This window comes from Falco rusticolus, chromosome 6 (assembly GCF_015220075.1).
Source record: "Falco rusticolus isolate bFalRus1 chromosome 6, bFalRus1.pri, whole genome shotgun sequence".
NCBI classification, from domain to species: domain Eukaryota; kingdom Metazoa; phylum Chordata; class Aves; order Falconiformes; family Falconidae; genus Falco; species Falco rusticolus.
This window is the reverse complement of record NC_051192.1, coordinates 51443368-51462816: the sequence shown is the minus strand read 5'-3', so window position 1 is coordinate 51462816 and position 19449 is coordinate 51443368. Positions and strand designations below refer to the sequence as shown.

Below are 19449 nucleotides of genomic sequence, written 5' to 3'. Positions count from 1 at the left end.
GCAGGGACACCTTCTGCTATTACCTCATTTCAGTTCAATTTCTAGGTACACAAACAGTTGCTTTAGTAGGCCGTTAGCTGACTGGAGTGGTTCTCTGATGGCGAGTGATGAATTTATTAATGTTTAAACAAACAAGTCTCAGAATACAAGAGCTGCAGACAAGCGGAGTAGTCCGTCTTACAAACAAGCAAAGGAAAAAAAAAAAAAACCCACAAGAAAAAGCACATAGGAAGAAAACAATGCACTATGCATAACTTTTTGTTGAGCAGACTTCACAGCTTTGTGCAGCCTTGCCTTCTCACCAGATGCAGTTTCTTTCTGTTGGTTACATATGATTACTTCTATTCAAACTATTAGGTTCTCAGGTCAGAAAATGTATCTTATTTTTTTCTAAGTACAGAATGGACTTGTTACCTAGCAGAATGGGAGGAATCTCTGCATTGATGGAGGTGATGGCAAGAGTTGCTCTTTAAATGTTGTCCCTTATTCAGAAATCAGACTGGTAAAAGGAGACTTCTTCTTAAATGCTTTGGTCACAGTACAGTATATGGTATTTCAATAAAAGGCATTTAAAAACTCTGCCCAAAGAAAAGGATCATCGTGCACTACTGTAACTATCGTAAGAGTCTGAGATGAATGAGTGATGTTATAATGGATCTGAATTTAACCTGTCATCCTTGCTAATAGATAAGTAGCATTTTCTAAAAATTCCATCATGTCATGACAATTCAGCTGTGACATGGCAGCTGTCATAGGCCTCTGAGCCTGTATGAATCAGATACCATTAAAAAGGTGCTCATTTGATGTTCTCTAAATAGGTTTATATGCTAATGGTAAAAATATATGTCACTGAACCACATACATTAAAAGAACTTGAAAACCAATTGTTGGTAACAGTGTACACTTTCCAAAGGTGCAAAACCCCTAGCATCTCCAGTAAATTAAAGTATGGAATACATACTCTGGAGGACATCAGAACCATCCAGAATTTGACCATGTTTTAGCAATGCTGTACAACTTTCCTTTTATAAAAGAAAAAAAAAAAAAACCAAACATCACAAGACTATAGTTTGCAGAAATTGCAGTGGATGGGGCTTTGAGCAACCTGTTCTAGCAGAAGGTGTCCCTGCCCATGGCAAGGGGTTGGAACCAGATGATCTTTAAGGTCCCTTGCAATCCATTCCAACTTTTCTGTGGTTCTATGAAATGGTTCTGCCACCTACACCTACTTCCAGCCACTACTGACACCAAAAAGCCAAACAGATCCTGAGTAGATCAGTTTAAATCAATTGGACAATAAAAGGTCCCATAGAAAATCCTGTCTGAAGCAGCCATATTAGTCCTAACAGAGAGGCATGTAAACAACTTGTAATTGCCAGAGACTTCACTGCTTCGTTTTAAAGTATTCAGATATTGAGAGGAGACGCAGAAGTATGAAGTGCTAACATAAGCAGTAATTAAGAGAGTAGTCAACAGCTTTGAGATAGTTGGCTGTTAACTGCCAGTATTGTAGTTTGGCAACATTTAACTTTTTAATTGTTATTTTTCATAGATTGGGTTCTACAATGCTGTAGCCATCCCATGTTACACCACACTTGCACAGATATTTCCTCCAACTGGGCCACTACTCCGAGCATGCAGGTGAGTAAATGTACAAGTTTTTGCATAGCATGTAGCTTGGTTAAAGAAAAAAAAAAAAAAACATGATTTACAAGTTTGGCTGGAAAAACAGACTTTTAATTTTAGAATTTGCATGCAGATAAACAGGGTTACGCATCTCACATTAATCTGTGCAGAAATCCAGAGGTAATAACCACTGGCTGGGACTATCCAGTGCAGATCTACAGACACAGCTGATTAAATGCATTTGACCCCAAAAGCATTTAGAGGGAAAGAGGTTCAGTGCTTATATATCCTTATCTAGGCTGGTTCAGTGCAATTTCCCTCTGTGTCCTTTTTACTTCAACATAGTTCTCACAACTAAGATTGGCTAGAATTCTGTTTCATTAAAAAAACATGGGTTTGCATGTGGTTTTATTTAATGTCAGAACATTTTTTATTAAAAAGCAGAAAAGTAAAGATCCCTGGAATATTCAGTAATTGGGAGCATAAGGATAGTACCACTGGGATTTGGGAGAAGCAAATGTAATGTTTTCCTATCAGTCAGCTGGCATGTAGCTTGGGATCTTCTGGAGAAGAGGCAATGGTCCTTAGCCAACTGGTTGCTTGTACCCTGGAATGATCATGAAACTCTTTGTAGGTAGTTCTGTCCAATAATTATATCCTGAACCTTAGCAATCTTTCCTGACAAAACTTATGTTGAAACCAGCATACTTCATGAAAATGTTCCAGTTTCAGGTTAATCGGTATTCCCTAAAGAAAAACAGTTGGTTCATAAAGTGCCACCAATCTTTAGTCACATCCAGGGAAAAGAGGCCTGTTTTCTATGCTCTTGCTAAGACTTTTCTCATAATCTTTATTTTTTCTCCTGTGGTCCTTTTTCTAGCTTGCATTGAACTTTTTCTTTGTCCTGTCTGGCAGATCTACCAAGTCTGTCACTTTCCTGATCTTGTGGATTAAATGACCTGTGTGAAGTGACAGAAGGGTGCCCACTATATACAAAATACTGTGAAATTTAAGGTAGTGGTTAGCAAGTAATTTCCTTTGCACCCAGACAGTATTTCATGTAGCTATGAGAAGAATATGTAGGTCTGTACCAGTGGGACAATGGACTATCTTACGAGAAGCAGTGAATATCTATCTGGGAGCCATCATTAATAGTCAGCTGCCTCTAAGGTCCCACTGCTGGGCATGGCTCTGCAACCCTTAGGTGGATTTGGAGGGGAATATTAAGTAGGATTAGAGACTATACCTCTGCAGTTGTTACATTAATGGGGCTACAGATGGAATCCTGTTTAGTGTCTGTGCTTTAAGAAGAGTGGATGAAGACACAAGCAAATAAGAAAAGATTAAGAAAGAGCTTAAAGAATGTTTTGAGAGCTTATAGTGAGAGACTAAAAAATCTGACATGATGTATTTAGTTTATCCAAGAGAATTACTTTTTCAAAATCTGTGACAGTCTCCATAGTATGTGTTCTGAGTAGAACAAGTTCATTAATTTAGCAGGCAAAGACTACTTGAAGCCCAAATGTTCAAACAAGGAATATGGTGAATATGTCTTTTTTTAAAAAAAAAAAAAATCTTTTGGAATTTTGTCAATTGAAGATCTTAAACCGGAGCTAGGTATAGTTCTAAAAAGAGAAAGGTAAAAAGGATACAGGCCTGAGGCACAGTTACTGTGATAAAATTACTAAGGCCTGTCTTTTCCAGGAGACCGGGCTAGGTGATCCTTCTGTTAGTGTCTTTTGTCCTTAGAAGCTATGAAAGTAACAATATCTGGTAAATAATAGGCTGTAATTTGTTATCCTAAATTGAGTAACATGGAAGTATTCATAAGTGCATATTTTAGTGATTCCATCAGTTACAAGATAGCATTAAACACTTGTCCAGTTTCAAAATGCTGTGGAGTGTGTTACTATCATAATGGTATTAAAGTCTAAATCCTGTTTTGGAAGTCAGAGCTACAGTATGGGGTAGGAACATGTACTCCCCGGGCCATGTTGACCTAATATATACATGTTGGTAGTGTGATTATTGAATAATGTGTATGCTGATAAATAAAGAAGTGTTGCTTTCAGTGTGAAGTCAGAGAACATGAAGTAAATTACAGAACCACTTGTAATCCTTTCAGTCTCTGCAAGGTTGTGATGCTTTATAACTGCTTTACTGAGAGGTAGTCTGAGTTCTTGGAAGTTTTCTAACTCTTTGTAATCCTTGCTTGAATGCATGTTGCGTCAGCTGTATTGATGGCTGAAAGCTAAATGATCGGTTTTTCAATCCATGTAACTGGAACACAGATTGTACTTTGCATAACCATGTTGTCAGTCAGAGTTTTATACCCACTATATATTTAATGGGTATATGTACTATTGACTATAATACCTACCATTAGAAAGGCAGTAATGCTCTCATGAGTGTTTCCAGTGACCTGTCTCTACTCAAGCTAATAAATATTGTCAAACTGCTTTATATATGTGAAAATTTTTATTTCTTTTGTATTACTTGTCAACAGCTGGGTGTACTTTTACTCCCCAAATCAGTATTTATATGCTTTTCACATGAAAATCTCTTGCAGAGTCTGTATGACTAATAAAGTAACCTCAGCGCTGGATGTCAGGAAAGTTCTGGCACTAGCACAATCAAATGGGAGGTTTATATTTGGGTTTATATTTACTGTAGAACAAGTTGTGTAAGCCTGCCAGTACCTTTGGTAAGAAGCATTGTTACTCCACTTGATGGGAACTGAGGTGCAGAGAGTCTAGGATGAGCACTTAAGACTGCATGGTGTCTTTTTCAGGAGCAGCGTTCTGGGAAGACCCATATCTTTTGTTTTCTAGCCATACGGATATCCATATGAGGCTTATTGGCAAAAGTGGCTTGTAATACCTCACAGTCCATCTTTCAGTACTCAGCTGAGGAGTTTTAAAGTTGAATTGCAGAGTGTCAAGAACCCACATGCATATGGGTTCTAGATGAAAGATTCTCCGTGATTCTAAAGATCAAGCATGGACATATTTTCAACAGTGGGTGTCTCTGCAAAAGGCATGATGTCTGAAGTAAAAGCAATCAGACTGGTGGCAGAGATTATATGAACTTTTTCTATTCTAGAAATTATGTTTATTGTTTGGAGTTCTAATTATAGTTATAATACTGATACTTCTGAAAGCTATACTGCCACAGCCTCCAGACTGGGCACAGCTCTGTACAGACACAGCTCCTCACCTTGTTCTTATACATTCCTTAATTCAGATTGCACTGATGCAGAACTGGAGCATAGGTGTGTGGATGGGGTGTAAAACCTCCGTAAGACTAAAGAGCTTCCTGAAAATCCACACCCTGGCATAAAGTCTTCTGAGGAGCAGTTTGATAGTTTTAGCTTAGCCTTGAGATTACCTTCTGCTGTCTGTTTGAGGGGGTTGAGGAGGAAGTGTTGAGAGTTCAGACTAGGAGATGCAGAGTAGGAAATCAAGAACTTAGATCTAATTTCAACTCCCCAGTTACTAAAAATGTATGTTATTGCAGGGTTTAGGTTACTCCAGAGTGTTGCAAATAGCTGATTTCGCACTAGACTGTTTTTTTCCTTTAGTTTTGACAGGTAACTTATTCAGTGTGAGGAGAGGAATACAGCCTCGTTCCTGTCTGGTATTGCCTCAGTTGCTGACTGAACTGATTTTGATATCACCCCCTCACCAGCAGTGCTCGTTCTTGGAACACAGTGTTTAAACTGCTGCATCCTTGAGTTGTTTGGAAGGCAGACACCAGCTGCAAATAATAGCAGCAGAAGCAGCCAAGGCAGCATGTCAGCATCAAGGTTTTTATTTTGAGAGCCTCTGGGCATTTATTCCAGACACTCAGGAGCCAGGGCTTCATTGGGAGCACAAAGGCAAATGAATCATATTATCTAAATCTTTTAAAAACAACAAAGCAAAAAAGTATCAGTCACTGATTTCTCTGAGGTAAAGTAGCAGCAAAGAATCTAGAAGTTTTTCTAGTCCTGTAATTTATTCCACATTTTTAAAATACTCTTTTGTCATTCATTGTAGATCAAAACTACCAGCTACCTGTGTTAGTGTTCAGAGTAAGTCCTATGTGTGTTTTGTAGCACACGCACTCAGTAGGCCTGCCAAAGTGGCAAATCTATGACAGTATATTTATTTTGAGGATGAGGGGAGGTGATTATTTTTTTTTCTCTTTATTTCAGACCCAATAATTTTAAACAAATTTCCATGTGCTTTCAGGTTTCTCAATTATTGATGAAACTGGTATAATTTAAAAATATTTTGGCTGCAATCCTTCTCATTACTTTCCCAATTTCAGGAAAAGGACCTAGAAATAGTGACAGTTTGATTTTGATAACCCTTATTGCCTGATTGTGTGAGCTGAGATTCAGCACATATTAGTGCTGGCTTCATGACTTGCAGTTGGCCTGGAGCACTGGCAGAGCAGGTTTCCATCTGTCTGCAGAAAATGGTGTAGGTGTTACCCTAGAGCAGGGGTCCTCAATCTTTTTAACCAGGGGGCCGGCGCACGGATGAAGTGGCAGGAGGCCATCTGCGGCTGCTTGGTTTCCCCCCCAAACCGCCGGCGGGGGGCAGGGGGGGTCTGTAAATACGGGGGGGGGGGGGGGGGGTGCAGATTGAGGACCCTGGGGGGCCATATCCAGCCCACGGGCTGTAGTTTGAGGACCCCTGACATAGAGGGCACTAGCTTTCTGTGACAGGCTCCATCAGGTCCTGCCTTCCCTCATCCCCAGAAAATGCCACATTTTTTCTAACCCCTTCACTGCACTTTCAGCTCATTGCTGTCTTATCAACTGTTTTGGCAAAGCTGTGACATAAAAATCAGAAGAGCTCTGCAACATAAATTCCAGTGTAATAAGATAATATGACACGTAGCACTTTTTACCATCCTGTTTGTTTACTGAAGACATCTAAGACCTGTTGTTTTAGTAACTAGGTATCTGATAGTGAGAAGTTGTGCTTGCTTGCTTTCTCTGTATTGGAAGACCGAATGCTAGATTTGGCCTCGGGTTGCAAGCAAGTATTGTCTGCTGTTGGATATCATCAGCATAGAATTCCAAGTCACTGGAGTGGTACTAGTGTACCACAAGTAAGATGATGGGTCTGTACTCCCTTCAGATCATCAGAACATCACCAGCTTGATTCCTCATCATTTTATGTCTTGTGAACCAAACTTTGGACTGGGGGGTTGGCCAGGCTGTGACACTAAAAAAACTTTCTGTCTCAGGGAAGTTACTCTTTAAATGTAGCAGCTTGCACTACTTTTTAAATGTGCTAGCTTGACAGTATGATCACCATAATAGTAATAGAAAGTTGATACTATGATGTTGGCACACGTCATTTTATAGAGCCCATGTGCAGGAGTTTAAGAAGGCTTAATGTGCTTCTGTGGTTTCCAGGGAAGGAAGTTTCCTGGCAAAAGTCCTGATTTCTGTGGTGGTTTTGAAAAGGGCCAAAGTACACTGTGGTAAAATCCCTGAAGTCTGAAGTGAGGAAGGCTGCTTGTGTCCAGACTGCTGTTTCAGTCTTTGCAGATGTGTCTCTCTTGGGTCACAGCTGGGTTTTCTCTGCAGCCATGAGGGCTAGAAATCTGTAATGGAATCAGGTGCTGCCTGTAGCTGCAGGGCTCATTCTGGGGAAGGTATACTGTAGGCTTATATATAGTCTACACCTGTATGAGCCACACAGAATTAGAAAATAGAATAACTGAAGGTAAAGGCTGAAATAATCGAAAGATGATAAAATCTTGATGACAGTTACCAATATAAAGCATAAAGCTAAATCTCAAATTATAGTACAACAGACAGTGTTGTTAGGAAGAAATCCTGGTAAACTTATGTACTGTGCTTTACCTCTGACTTCTTTGCATCTCTAGGGACAATCTCAACCAATGGGAGAAAGTAACAAGAGGTGAGGAAGCCTCCATATGGATTCCCTCCCAGTCCCTCGCTCCTGGGACCTCAGATTCACTTCCTGTGAAGATCGATGACTGAACAGCAGCAACAGATTGCTTGAACCTGAAAAGCATCCCTGCTTATTTTGGGGGTTTTTAGTTTTGGTTCATTTTTATTTGGGGAATTAAAAAAAAAAAAAAAAAGAGAGAGAAAAAAAAGGAAAAAGAAAAGCTACAGAATGCTAAGAAGTAGATCTGCCTAGGAAGGTAACACTCATGGAGTTACCTCAGCTAAATGACTCTGGCAGCCAATCTCCTGATCTACACTAGTGACACAACATCAACAGAGGGAAAATGACAACCCAGATGTTTTGGAGTCAGCTATCAAAAGAGAACTTACAACTTGTGAATATAAAAGACTGGCCTTATCTCATGGGCTACATTGCTGAGGCCTTAATTTAAAACTGATGGGGGGGCAGGGAGGGGGGCAGAATAAAATCTTAGGGGGTACTTCTAAATTGTATCTTTCTAGTAAGGGTTTCAATGGTACTTTTATTATACCGTCCTGTGGCTGGCTTTAACACCAGTGTCACTTGGGAGTTCTTGGCTATAAATAGAACAATATACCCATTGCTATTGTGAATGTTTATGTGTGATCTACTTGTAATCAGTTTGAATTCCAGCAGAATCCTTGGAGGCTATCATTCATGCTTAGGTTACAGTGAATTCTCTTGCTGCAAACTAAAGGAAAACCAACATTCGGGTTAAAGTTTCAAAGTACTTCATCAAGCATCATGATGCAAATTATCTGTCACTTACATGGCAAACGTTGAAAGAACTAGTGATGGTGCTTTGTTCTTCAGAATAGTTTATAAAGCTAGACAACTCCTCCCTTTAAACACTGGAAGTACTGGATATTTATCTCTGATATAAGAGAGTTTCAGGTTGGAGTTTTTGTATCCATAGTGACAGAAGTATCAGATTAAAATTTAAATGTGACAGCAAAGATTTCCTTGCCTAGCTCACAATTAAGTAAAGTCATAATTTTTATTTCTACCTGCTGAGTTGTATTTTAAAAGGTATTGGAGACATACCCGAGGTATGCTATCTGCTGGGAACAAAAGCTTTGTCAGAAAAGTCAGGTCTGATAAGAGGGATGGTGGTACCATCACAATAAATCAAAAATGTTTTTGTATTGACTAGCTTTTGTGTTGCACAGTAACACTGCATGTCTTCTGCTGCTCTTTTCCCCCATCCTGAGATGAGTGAAATTACAAAAATTCTCCATTTGTCTGTTTGCTTTTTTTCCCCTAGTACAGAAAAATTTCCAGGGCTTAGAACTGCCTTTCTTAGTGAAAGAATAGCTGACTGAAGAAAAGTACGCTAAAATAGTGTGTTTACAGTTCTGTGCTGACTTAGGCTTCAGCCTTACAAACCTCTGCACAGACTTTAAGACCTTGCATTTAATGCCACTCTTTTAAATTTAGTGCAATTTTGCGGAGTATGTTTCAACAACACTTAATTTGCCTTCATCTTTCCCTTAAAAATAATGAGGAAAAAAATCTTCATATTGATCCGTACAGTAGGTGAAAACACAGGCTTTGCATACCTTTCACATACAGCCTATACTGCATTATATGCTTTTTCACAGGTAATATACTTTTGCAGTTGTTCCATGATAACATGGCCATTTGTGTAACTTTAACAATTAATAGGGTCTTAAAGACAGAACACAGGTTCTCTTTTTCCATCTCATGTCTGTTGAGCTGTGTTGCTCTAATAAGCATGCCATCGTATGGGTTTCATGTAAATTACTTGGACTCTTGAGTTTTGCCTTCTGTTATGGTCGAGCACATACCAGTATCTGTACATGTGTACAGTATGTGATAAATAATTGCATAATGTAAATGCACCTAAGCCTTTGCAGTACATAGATATCCCAGAGGCTGAGAATTCAATATGAAGTTACCTTATTTGTATGGAACAGATTACCTAGCAGCAACCCCATAATTTTTTTCTGTTTGCTTTACCAATTCTAAGTGCAGAAATTCATTGTTAACCACAGCAAATTAGTTTGGCATTTTTTTAAAAATGGCAGGAAACACACCAAAGTAGAATGAATAGTATCTCATGCTGTGTCCTCTGCTTTAATCCTTAGCAGTTCTGTTTTAAGTAAATCATGCAGATGCAGCCTTTCATCTGCTTGAGACGCAATCCATGGTTCCTAATTTACATGGAAATTATCCAAATCCACAGTGACTACAAAAATACTCTCTGCAATTCAGATACCCCAACAACTGGATGGGTAGTTTTTCCTTCATGGGTTAAGTATAATTGCTGTTATTCTCCCTCTTTGAATGCTGATATTACAAGCATTGCAAAAATATTGCTTGCCATTCTGTTTCTGTGTGTATGTTAAGCTTTTAATTCATCTTTTACTCATTGACAGTGAAGGTAACTTCACTAGTTCTGTTACTTACCATTCAAAATATTTGGCAGTATCACATAATTTATATTTTGAAGGTTATAAGTACTGATACAAAACATGGTTCCCTAGCAAATCTGTCAAATTGTCAGTAATTTGTTCTATTAATGTCTCAAGTCAATCAGGTATTGTTTCTAATATAGAACTATCCAAACCACGTAATATATATGTTTGCTATAGTACAATGTCCATTAGAATTAAAAATTATGGTGTCAATATTTGTGGTTTGGTTTGTTTCCCTGGTGTGTAAAAGGAGAGAGGTCATGACAAGAATGTTACTCTCTGTTAGCACCTAGACAAAAAAAAAAAAAAAAAGCGCCATGATGGGCTGTATTTTCTAAGCAAATTTAGTCTGCCTCAGCATTTACAGAGTGAAGATTCAGATATGGGTTGTTTGGTTGATTGGGTTTTTTTTGTAGGAGCAGACTTATACCCGTGCTTCCAAATTAAAAAACACCAAAAATTAAAACTCTGAAGCTGCATTTGAATTTCATGGCTTAAGTTCATGTTGAGATTTGACTATTACAAATTCCGAATGGAACTCACAGATAGTGTAAGACATCTAGGTCTGTAAGGCATCTTAAATTAAATCGCCAAAAGCCATTCTTCCTTGCATTTTTATCCTGCTAAAGCTGATTTTCCCAAGATCAATAAGAATGTATAAAAACCCTAACAGATCTCTCCTTTCCTAGAAGTGTTAGACTTTATACTCCCAGAACTGCATTATGTTTGTTGACAATTCCAATTGGTTTTCCCTTCTAAGCCCAGTAAAGGTAAAAATGCTGAAGCTGTATCTGAGCATTTCTAATCTATTATGAAATCATGCCTGGAAGGTATGCACTAAGTGAGAAAAGTAGTTGACATAGCATGTTCCTCATCTGAGGTGTTGCATATTTTATTACAGTGCTGATAGAAACTGCACTGTTATAATTACTCTGTGAATTTTGTTCCATAGTGCAACGTTCTGCTGTAATGGTTCAACTCATGGCAGTATTATTATTTTTTTTATAAGTGACCATTATAGAAATGCAATAGATTTTTTTAGTAAGTATGCGATAAAACATATTTACATTGGAGAGGACATGCAGTGTGGATTTCATCTTTTTATGTAGCACAGACTTCTGGCATGTGTTTAAACTTAGAACAGTGTGATCAGTTTGCTGTGACTGCATTTAGAATATTTTGTGTTAAAATTGTAGGGATAGCAAGTAACTATTCATGTTAAAAAAATAGATTGTTAGATGCTCAAAACAATTATGACCCTCTTGAAATAATGCATTTGCCTCAAACACTGTGATACAGAAACAGTTCTGTGAAGTGAAACAATTAATTTACTCATTCTAAACACAGAAAAGGCTTTCTGCACACTACTACAAGGAAGTTCATGTTCAAACTTTAAGTTATATACCCCAATCTAGCAAAGGCACATCATAACTCCTGTTTTGCTTTTTGACCAAAAACTGTGCTCGATTGTAATACGGGTGTATACTCTGTCAAACAACCTAAAATAACAGACTGCTTTCTAGGGTAGATCAAACTGATTTGTAGAGTAGTTTCATATATATTCAAAATTCAGGTTGGGCTGTTATGTGAAGAAGAAAGAACTTCAAGGTAACAACATTCAACTTTACTACAGTTAGTGAGCTGAAAAAATTGTTTTATATATATATATATTTACACACACATATATATATATATGATACATATAAAATATCTTTGTAAAAAAACAAAAATATGCAAGTGCAATAATTTAAAGAGGTCTTAACTTTGCATTTATAAATTATAAATACTGTACATGGTGTGTAATTTTTTTCATGTATTCATTTGCAGTCTTTGTATTTAAAAAACAAACCTAAACCTTTACTATTACGTTTGTACAATAGAACAGTAAGCATTTATTATGATACAGTTAAGTTGTAAATAAATTCACAAACCAAACAGCCAGTACATATGCATATATGGGTGTCCTATTGTGAAACCTGGTTTTGATTTTACTGCTGGCTTTAGCACAGCAAGACTACTTCTGTGGATATGTAATTATACATATAAATATATGTATGATACATAAAATATATTTAGAAATGTTCATAATTTTAATTGATATATCTATACATATACTTTGGTGTGAATATTACTGAATACAGAGTTTTTTAATATTATTTTTCACGTTTATTTTTGCTATTATTGGGAGTGGAAGTGAGGGATGGGAAAGTGTGTGTGTATGTGTATATGTGTGTTTATACCACAAGTAAACCACAGGAGAAAGGGATTCAAAACATAACAGAATCCTTTAAAAAGGTGGTGCCTGATTTTCCATGTAATTGCAGTTTATGGATTATGATGTGTTTTCGCAACATGAAAGTTCATTCTTTTTTAAAAGAAAAAAAATGTATATTTTATCACCTATTGCAAGTTCACATTGTCACAAACTGCAAAGGGATCCACTTTCCTGTTTGCCCTCCTGCTGGCAGAGAGCTCACCTTGCTGTTGACAGATACTTCTACACAAATCATTGCTTTGCCACTGTCAAATGGCAGTACAGCTGATGCAGAATCATTTGCTACATTTTGGGAATTATGGACATGCTCAGATGCTGAATTGTAAAAAAAAATAGTCCTGCAGCCGAATTTTAAGGCTTTGACAGATGGCAGTACCCTGAAAAGATGAGGTAGATTCAGGGAACCGTAAAGCACAATTTTGAACACATCAGCAGATATTTATAAAATAGGTGAAAAAAATGAGGGGGAAAAAAAAATCCTGTGTATTTACCCACCTAATACATTGATTTGTTTCAAAGATCTCTTGCACTGTTCATGTTCGGTAAACAGGGTAGTTGCTGTCCATAGACCTCAGCGGCCTTGTGTCTATGGCTCTGCATGATCCTTCCATGCTCTAAAATGTTTGGCCTGGGATAGAGCGTTCAACCTGAGCTCTGTCTCTGGTTCTCAGCATGGTCTCCAAATGTTCCTGGTCTCCTTCCACATGAAGGAACTCAGCATTGCTAGGACAACTTCACCAGGAACAGGTTTCCAAGACAACTCTTTTGGTCTAAGTACTGCATAAAGTTGTCAAAAACATATTTTTACAAAATAAACTTGGGTTTGTGCTGTTGCGGCCACCCCTTCCAGAAAGCTCTGTTTGCTGCAGGGGACATGCTGCTTGGGCTAACTTGTGTGATGAAACAGAAACTGCACTGACATTTAATGCATACTTTTAGCTTTTTAAGTTTTGAGAGATAGGCAATAAAAGGAGAATGTTTCTGTAGATACTATTAACTTGGTCCTTTCCACCTGTTTTGCTGTTGTTGGCAAGGAACTGTAGGGTGAAGTCAATGAATGACTTTCTGGCCAAGCTTTTAAAATTGGTGGCTGTCAGTCACACGCCTTTTCGTATTTTTCTGCTTGTCATGCAGACTTAGCTCTTGTAGCACAGCATGCTGTGTTGCCATTGATGGTCACTGACCAGTTAGTATGCTTTCTTTAAGATTGTTAGCCCTTTATTATTGAAAAAACATCATCAGAGACTAATAAAAACCAGCCACTGAATACATTCCTTTGCAGATACTGGAAAATATAAATGTAAAAACACTTTTAACAAGCTCATTGAAGGGAGGAAAGGAGCATTTGTGTTGGTTTTGAGGAACTTTGAATTAGGCTTATGTGGATGTATCCAAGTGCTCTGTGAAATCCTGTGCTCATTTGAGTCAATTGTAAGGGGAAAGAGACTTAAATTGATTTCACCTGTTCAATAAGTGTTGGAGATTACTTTGTTTTACTTATTTTGCTGAAGACAATTACTAAGGAGAAATTCCCCTTCCTCAGTCTGTAGTCTCTCTTCTTTAGACTAGGGAGAAAAGTGTTGTTTTCAATGTGTTTCAGTAGTGCTCTAGGAAGAGCTGCCTGTACCATGGATGTTGCTTATGAAGATTAAATTCTTTCTTTCTGGGTCAAGAACGAGGTACAGAGAAATGCTTCAGAAGGTAGTTGGTGTGTGTGTAAGACCTGTTGTTTAAAAGTCTTCTAAAAGAAAGGGGAAACCTGAGATTCAAGAACTTTTAAAAGAATGAATTATACCTGGTAAAGTTTTCCTCTCATGGTTTGTTTTTTTGTTTGTTTGTTTCTAACTTTCCTGGAAAGGCTAAATGATTTTCACCACATCATCTGTTGACATTCAGCTGGCATTAATTATTTTTATTTTTTACAGCAATGTAAACCCTGTGAATGTAGGTGTGAATATGATGTTTGTAGAGCTCCCTCTGTTCCTTGAGCTGTATTTATGCTGCTTATGGAAGCGACATAAGATGTTAATAAACACTATTTAATAAGCATATGGAAATGAAAAAAATAGGGCTTGTAAAAGAAATGATTTTTTAAAAAGCCAACAAAAGAAACTTTTGGAAACACCTAAGAGACTCGATATCTGTCCAAAACCTTTGAAAGTTTTGCCATACATTAGTAGCAGTGGTAAATGTGGTGCAGCGGTGAATATGGGTAGTTTGGAATTAGTGCTGATGGATGAGTTGATCATAAAGGAGAGAAATGGTCCATCAAGCAAACCTAAGCTTCCACATAATTTGAGACTTGGAGCTAATCCAGCATACCTGCTAATGTAGTTTTGCTTCCTGAATGTGTAAGGACAGCAGTCTTCACTGAGTTTGTTCTCAACCTTTTCAATGCTGACAGATCAGAGGGAGCCGACCTAGTGTTTAGAGGTGGTTGCCATTCTAACTGGTGCTTCACCTGCAGCTCAAGATTTTTTCTGTCCTTCACCAAAGCACAAGACCGCCAGCCTCAGAAAAGCAAAAGATACTGTACTGCAGACTTAAAAGAAAGCTTCATGCAGGAAAACTAACATCCTGTGAGAGTTGCGTAGTTGTTATCTGAAAGCTTCTAAATCAGTTCCTTGAAATCATTACATAGAATTTGCTGATAAGGTTGGTATTTTCTGCCTTTTTCCTTTCTGCTTTTTTTGTCCTATGCATTTGCTTTCCTGGTGGAACAATTTGGTGGTTTTTCACCTTTGAGGACTGCATCAATAAAACAGACTGCCATCCCTACAGCCTCTTCTACTCTCTCTGGTTCTGTGGTCTGAATTAATTCCCAGTGATTGGGAATTCAAAGTGTAAAGCTATTCTGCAGGGCTATGTTTTCAAGGTTTGTATAAAGCATAGAGAACAGGGTGTGTACCAAATACCGAGTTAATGGGCTGGAATTGTGGAAAGGAGACGTTAGTTTGTTTCTGCCCTGAGAGTAATAGTTTGCATGCAGTATTGCATACCTGAAAAGCCTGGAATGAAGTAGATGCTGTGGCATGTCAGGGTAAGGTGAGGGCAGAACTAAAATGAAAGACTGCATATAGGGAAAGCTTCTCTCACCCACTGGATCGCCTAAAGTAGGGATGCTGATTTAAAGTCTCAGCTCCCCACCAGTCTTGCTGCATGTTGTTTTGCCCTGAATTGCATAAAGGCCTCGTACAGAATGACCCTCTGCCTCACAACAGTGCCATGTAATGCTTATCATGCAGAAGAGCTTTCTGAATGCTTTGGAAAGTGCCTCTGCTCAGAGTTGGCATAGATTAAATGGATGTGTTTGGGGATCCTGGTGTTTTTCTTTTGAAACTGAAACTATATTACAGAGCTGTTTAGGAAGTGACAAGAACAGGCTGCAGAGTGAGATCAAGAGCATTTTTCATTTCCAAGACCTTTTACCAATTTCCTGTATTTAGCTGATCCTGCATTACCTGCGTCACAGATGTGTATCTTACTCTTTTTGCTGCTAGCTTATAGTGGCAGTAAAACAGAACAGAGTTTGCAAAACTTTGCTTCAGCTTCCATCTCTGTTTGGTATCTAACCTTAGTCTGACAAAACACTTCTGACACTGATAAGAGTTCCACCTCCTCAGGAATACTGATGCTGCAGGAAATGCTGTGGCAGACATCCTCATGGTAAACATGAAAGATTTTTTTCACATTCTTTCAACTGGAATATGTACCAAAAGAGGATCTGTGTTGCCTTTTTCAGTTAAGTTAGTCGATATAAACCATACCACGGGAAGACTGGAGCAGACCATTATTTCTTTTGCAGATGTGGGAAGGCTTTGTGTCAGTGACTTGTCACCAACTGTTTTGCTGTGGTTTAGTAGCAACTCTACATTTTAAACAAGAGAGTCCTGTGACTAAGAATGCTGTAATTTAGTGTTTATGCTGCCACATTCAAGGCAAATGAGGTTGACGCTGCCTGCAACTGTCTATTCTATGATCTTTACAGAGTAGGCTGATGGCTGTAACCTATTTTCTCTATTTCTATAAGTGATATCACTGCCATGCTTGTCCTGAATTGAGGGGAATACTGATAACCCCATCACAGAGAGAGGATGGGCTGCGACTGACTGAATTATTTTCCTTTCTAGAGCTTGTCTCATCAAGTTATCCTGGAGATACAGTGGTTGCGAACATCAGTTCCACTAATGTCACTTGCACCTGAATATAAAATACACTGAAATAAATAGAATATGCCACATTCTGCAATAAGATTAGAAACCAGATATGAACTGTATATTTTTCCCCATGACCCTACAGAGCTGGTCCAAATCTTTCACATGCTTTTTCATGTGCATAAAAGTGCACACATTTTTAAAATGATTACCCCACAGCCTGTATGGTTCTCTGGCACTGTACCCATGTTGCATTTGGTGCTTGTTTCAAACACAAGTAGCCTTGGAGAAAAATGTAATGTTATAATTTCTGCATGCCAAGAAATGGTGAGAAGGAAGTGCTTGTGAAAACTCTATTAGAGAGTTTTGAAAAAAAAAATATTTTGGGAAAAAAAAATTATTCAGAGGATAGTTGCATTTAACTTGATAGTAAACCACCTGGATACTACTACTCCAGCTATTATGATTGCTGGAAATAATATAATCTCAACATTTATTGGCATTGGTAAACTCAAAATCTATTGGTAGCAACAGGCAGGGAACACACAGAAACAGACTTCATAACTAAACTATGAAAATCAAACTACAAAAGCCAAAACATTGGTGTTTTAAAATGCGGAAATGTTTAGAAATCACTTTCTCAACTACTTTCAGCACGTGGTAATCCCCAGCTTGCTGGAAACGCAAGCTCGTTGGAAAAGCAAGGTGTTGACAGGGCAGGGAAAGCTCTAGGAAAGCTGTAGTCACTTTTCTGTCTTGAAGTCACATGTGCCTGTGTGATACTGCACCTCGTTTAGCAATGGCTCTTCAGAGCAATCTAACCCAGAAACTGTTCTGTCACTGTGTTAATGGGATTGGAGAGTGCTCGGTGTGACTGCAAGTCCTCTCTGTTTGACAAGGAAGAGGCAAGTACTACCGTAAAGCAATCTCTGCCAATACCAAAACAAGCAGTGGACACAAGCAAACCAAATATATCCCTGTGCAGAAAAGACTTTGGGACAGGAGTCCATGGTGTTGCTCATCTCTGCTCTGAGTGGTATTAACTAGTGGAATCCACAGGAACAGAGCTGATATGAAATCCTACCCAAAGCGCCTGAGCCTGCACTGCGTTCCCAAACAGGTATTCTTCTGACCCGTGGGGCTGATAAAGCCTGGGTTCCTATAGGTTTGCATTATTATTCTTAGGTTTGAAAAATTAAGTTAGGTTTTCTGCTATCTTTACACATAAATTTGAATTTCTCCTCTGTTTCCCGTTACAATGCATTTCTTGCTGTGCTTTGGCTGTGATAAACAGACTCCCGTATTCTGTAGAAACTGGCCAACAAAATGAAAAGTTTTGGGGTGGACCCCAGTCCTCTCTCTAAACAGCTTCCTCTTTTATAGAACATTGAACTTTGTTATTTTTGATACTGTTCCCCTCTGAAGTTTGGATGAAATCGGCCAATACGTTCAAAAGGTTTACAGAAGGAGCATGAAGACAGCAGGCAGTGGGAGGTCTAGTCTGACATTGCTGGAAGGCCACCTATGATGGCAGACTGCGCTTTACAATTTACTTTGACTTTAGAATAGAGTAAGATCTGTTGAAGACCCACATACTGTATGAATGCCAGGAACTTATTTTTGGCATTCCTAATACACAAACTAAACAATGCAACTTGCCTGCAGTATCTCAGAACAAGTCTGGGCTTACTTTGTTTTCTTCTGTTTAAGATGCATTATGTAGAGGTATTTTACCTCTGTCTGCAGTGGAGAACAATGCTTCCTAACAGATAAGTCTGGGTTTCAAGTGCAGCAATGCCTTTGACTACATACAGGTTATGTTTCTGGGACATAAGTGTGATTATGAAGCTGGGATGGAGACAACTAAGCAGCACATATTTTAAAATGATCTTAGATTTTGGCTTAAGGACTTCTAGTTTAGTCTAAGGATTTAACTTTAGAAACTCTCTTAGATCTAATCCTGGAGCCTGCTGGTGTTGACACCAGCCTTCCCAGTGGTACTGATGAGACTGAATGCTGTGGCTGCTGAATAGCTGAGCTGTGGTGTTGTCCCCAGATCCCGTAAACACTTTATGACAGGTGGGCTGTATGTATTTAAGGGCTCCATTTTGTCCTTTGTATAAAGCCTGCCCTGCCCAGCAGACAGGTTTGAATTATCTCAGTCCTATTGTAAGCCTCCTGCTATTTTCCTTCTGTACCCTAAAGCCTTCAGCTCTTTCTCGTCCATGCAGAAAAATTGGAGCTGGATCCTGGCTGTGTTCATGGAGGATTTTCACAGAAAGGTCTTGCTGACTTCTTTCATAAAGACCAGTTTTAGAGGTGGGTTGGGACAGGTTTAAATGACTGAATGTCTGCCCCTGAAGTCTGATGTCCATTTAGCCTCCAAAGGTAGCAGTGTAATTAGCAATGGTTGATAGTGGCCTCAGAAGACCTATGCTAATAATGCAAATGCTGCTTGCCCCCGTTCCCCAGCATGGAAGCCTGCCTTTGACAGAGGTGCCTGTCTGAGCCTGCCTGGGCCACTGCATGACCCAGATTACACATCTGGCTCAACACAGCATCCAGCCTGATTCTGCAGATAACTGAGGAGGAGCCTGCTCTCATCCTGCCGCTTCCACGCCCCGTAGGGCTGCCTCTGCTTAATGCAATGGGCCTGTGCAGCTCTGCACTGCTTCGTGGATCTGAGTACAAGGTCAGTAGTTTGGTTTCGGCCCTTCCGCAACGCTTGCAGAACAAATACTTCTGACCCTTCAAACGGACTCCTTGCCCTCTGGTTGATTGTGTCTTTTTCTATGTAATAACTATATGAAATTAAGGTAAATGGAACTTATGACTGTGACGAAGTACATAACAACCATAAGATATTTGCCTTTCAGGGCACTGAGGTGAAAAATAATATCCATAAAACTTGCAGCAATAGATCTGATTTCTTGACAGCCTTTTCTGTTGATCATTGCAAACAAAAGTCCCATGTAGCACCAACAGCCATGGAAGGAATG

General features: G+C 38.8%; 1 protein-coding gene across 1 annotated transcript in view; it reads left to right on the top strand.

The window, feature by feature from the left end:
- The window catches only part of PDE10A (phosphodiesterase 10A), a 191935-nt gene extending 179758 nt beyond the window's left edge, over positions 1-12177 (top strand). Inside the window, 2 exon segments of the mRNA XM_037392501.1 lie at positions 1553-1641; positions 7516-12177. Of these exon segments, the coding sequence (XP_037248398.1) occupies positions 1553-1641; positions 7516-7633 (207 nt within the window). The 3' untranslated portion in view covers positions 7634-12177.
- Positions 12178-19449: the final 7272 nt, after the last annotated feature.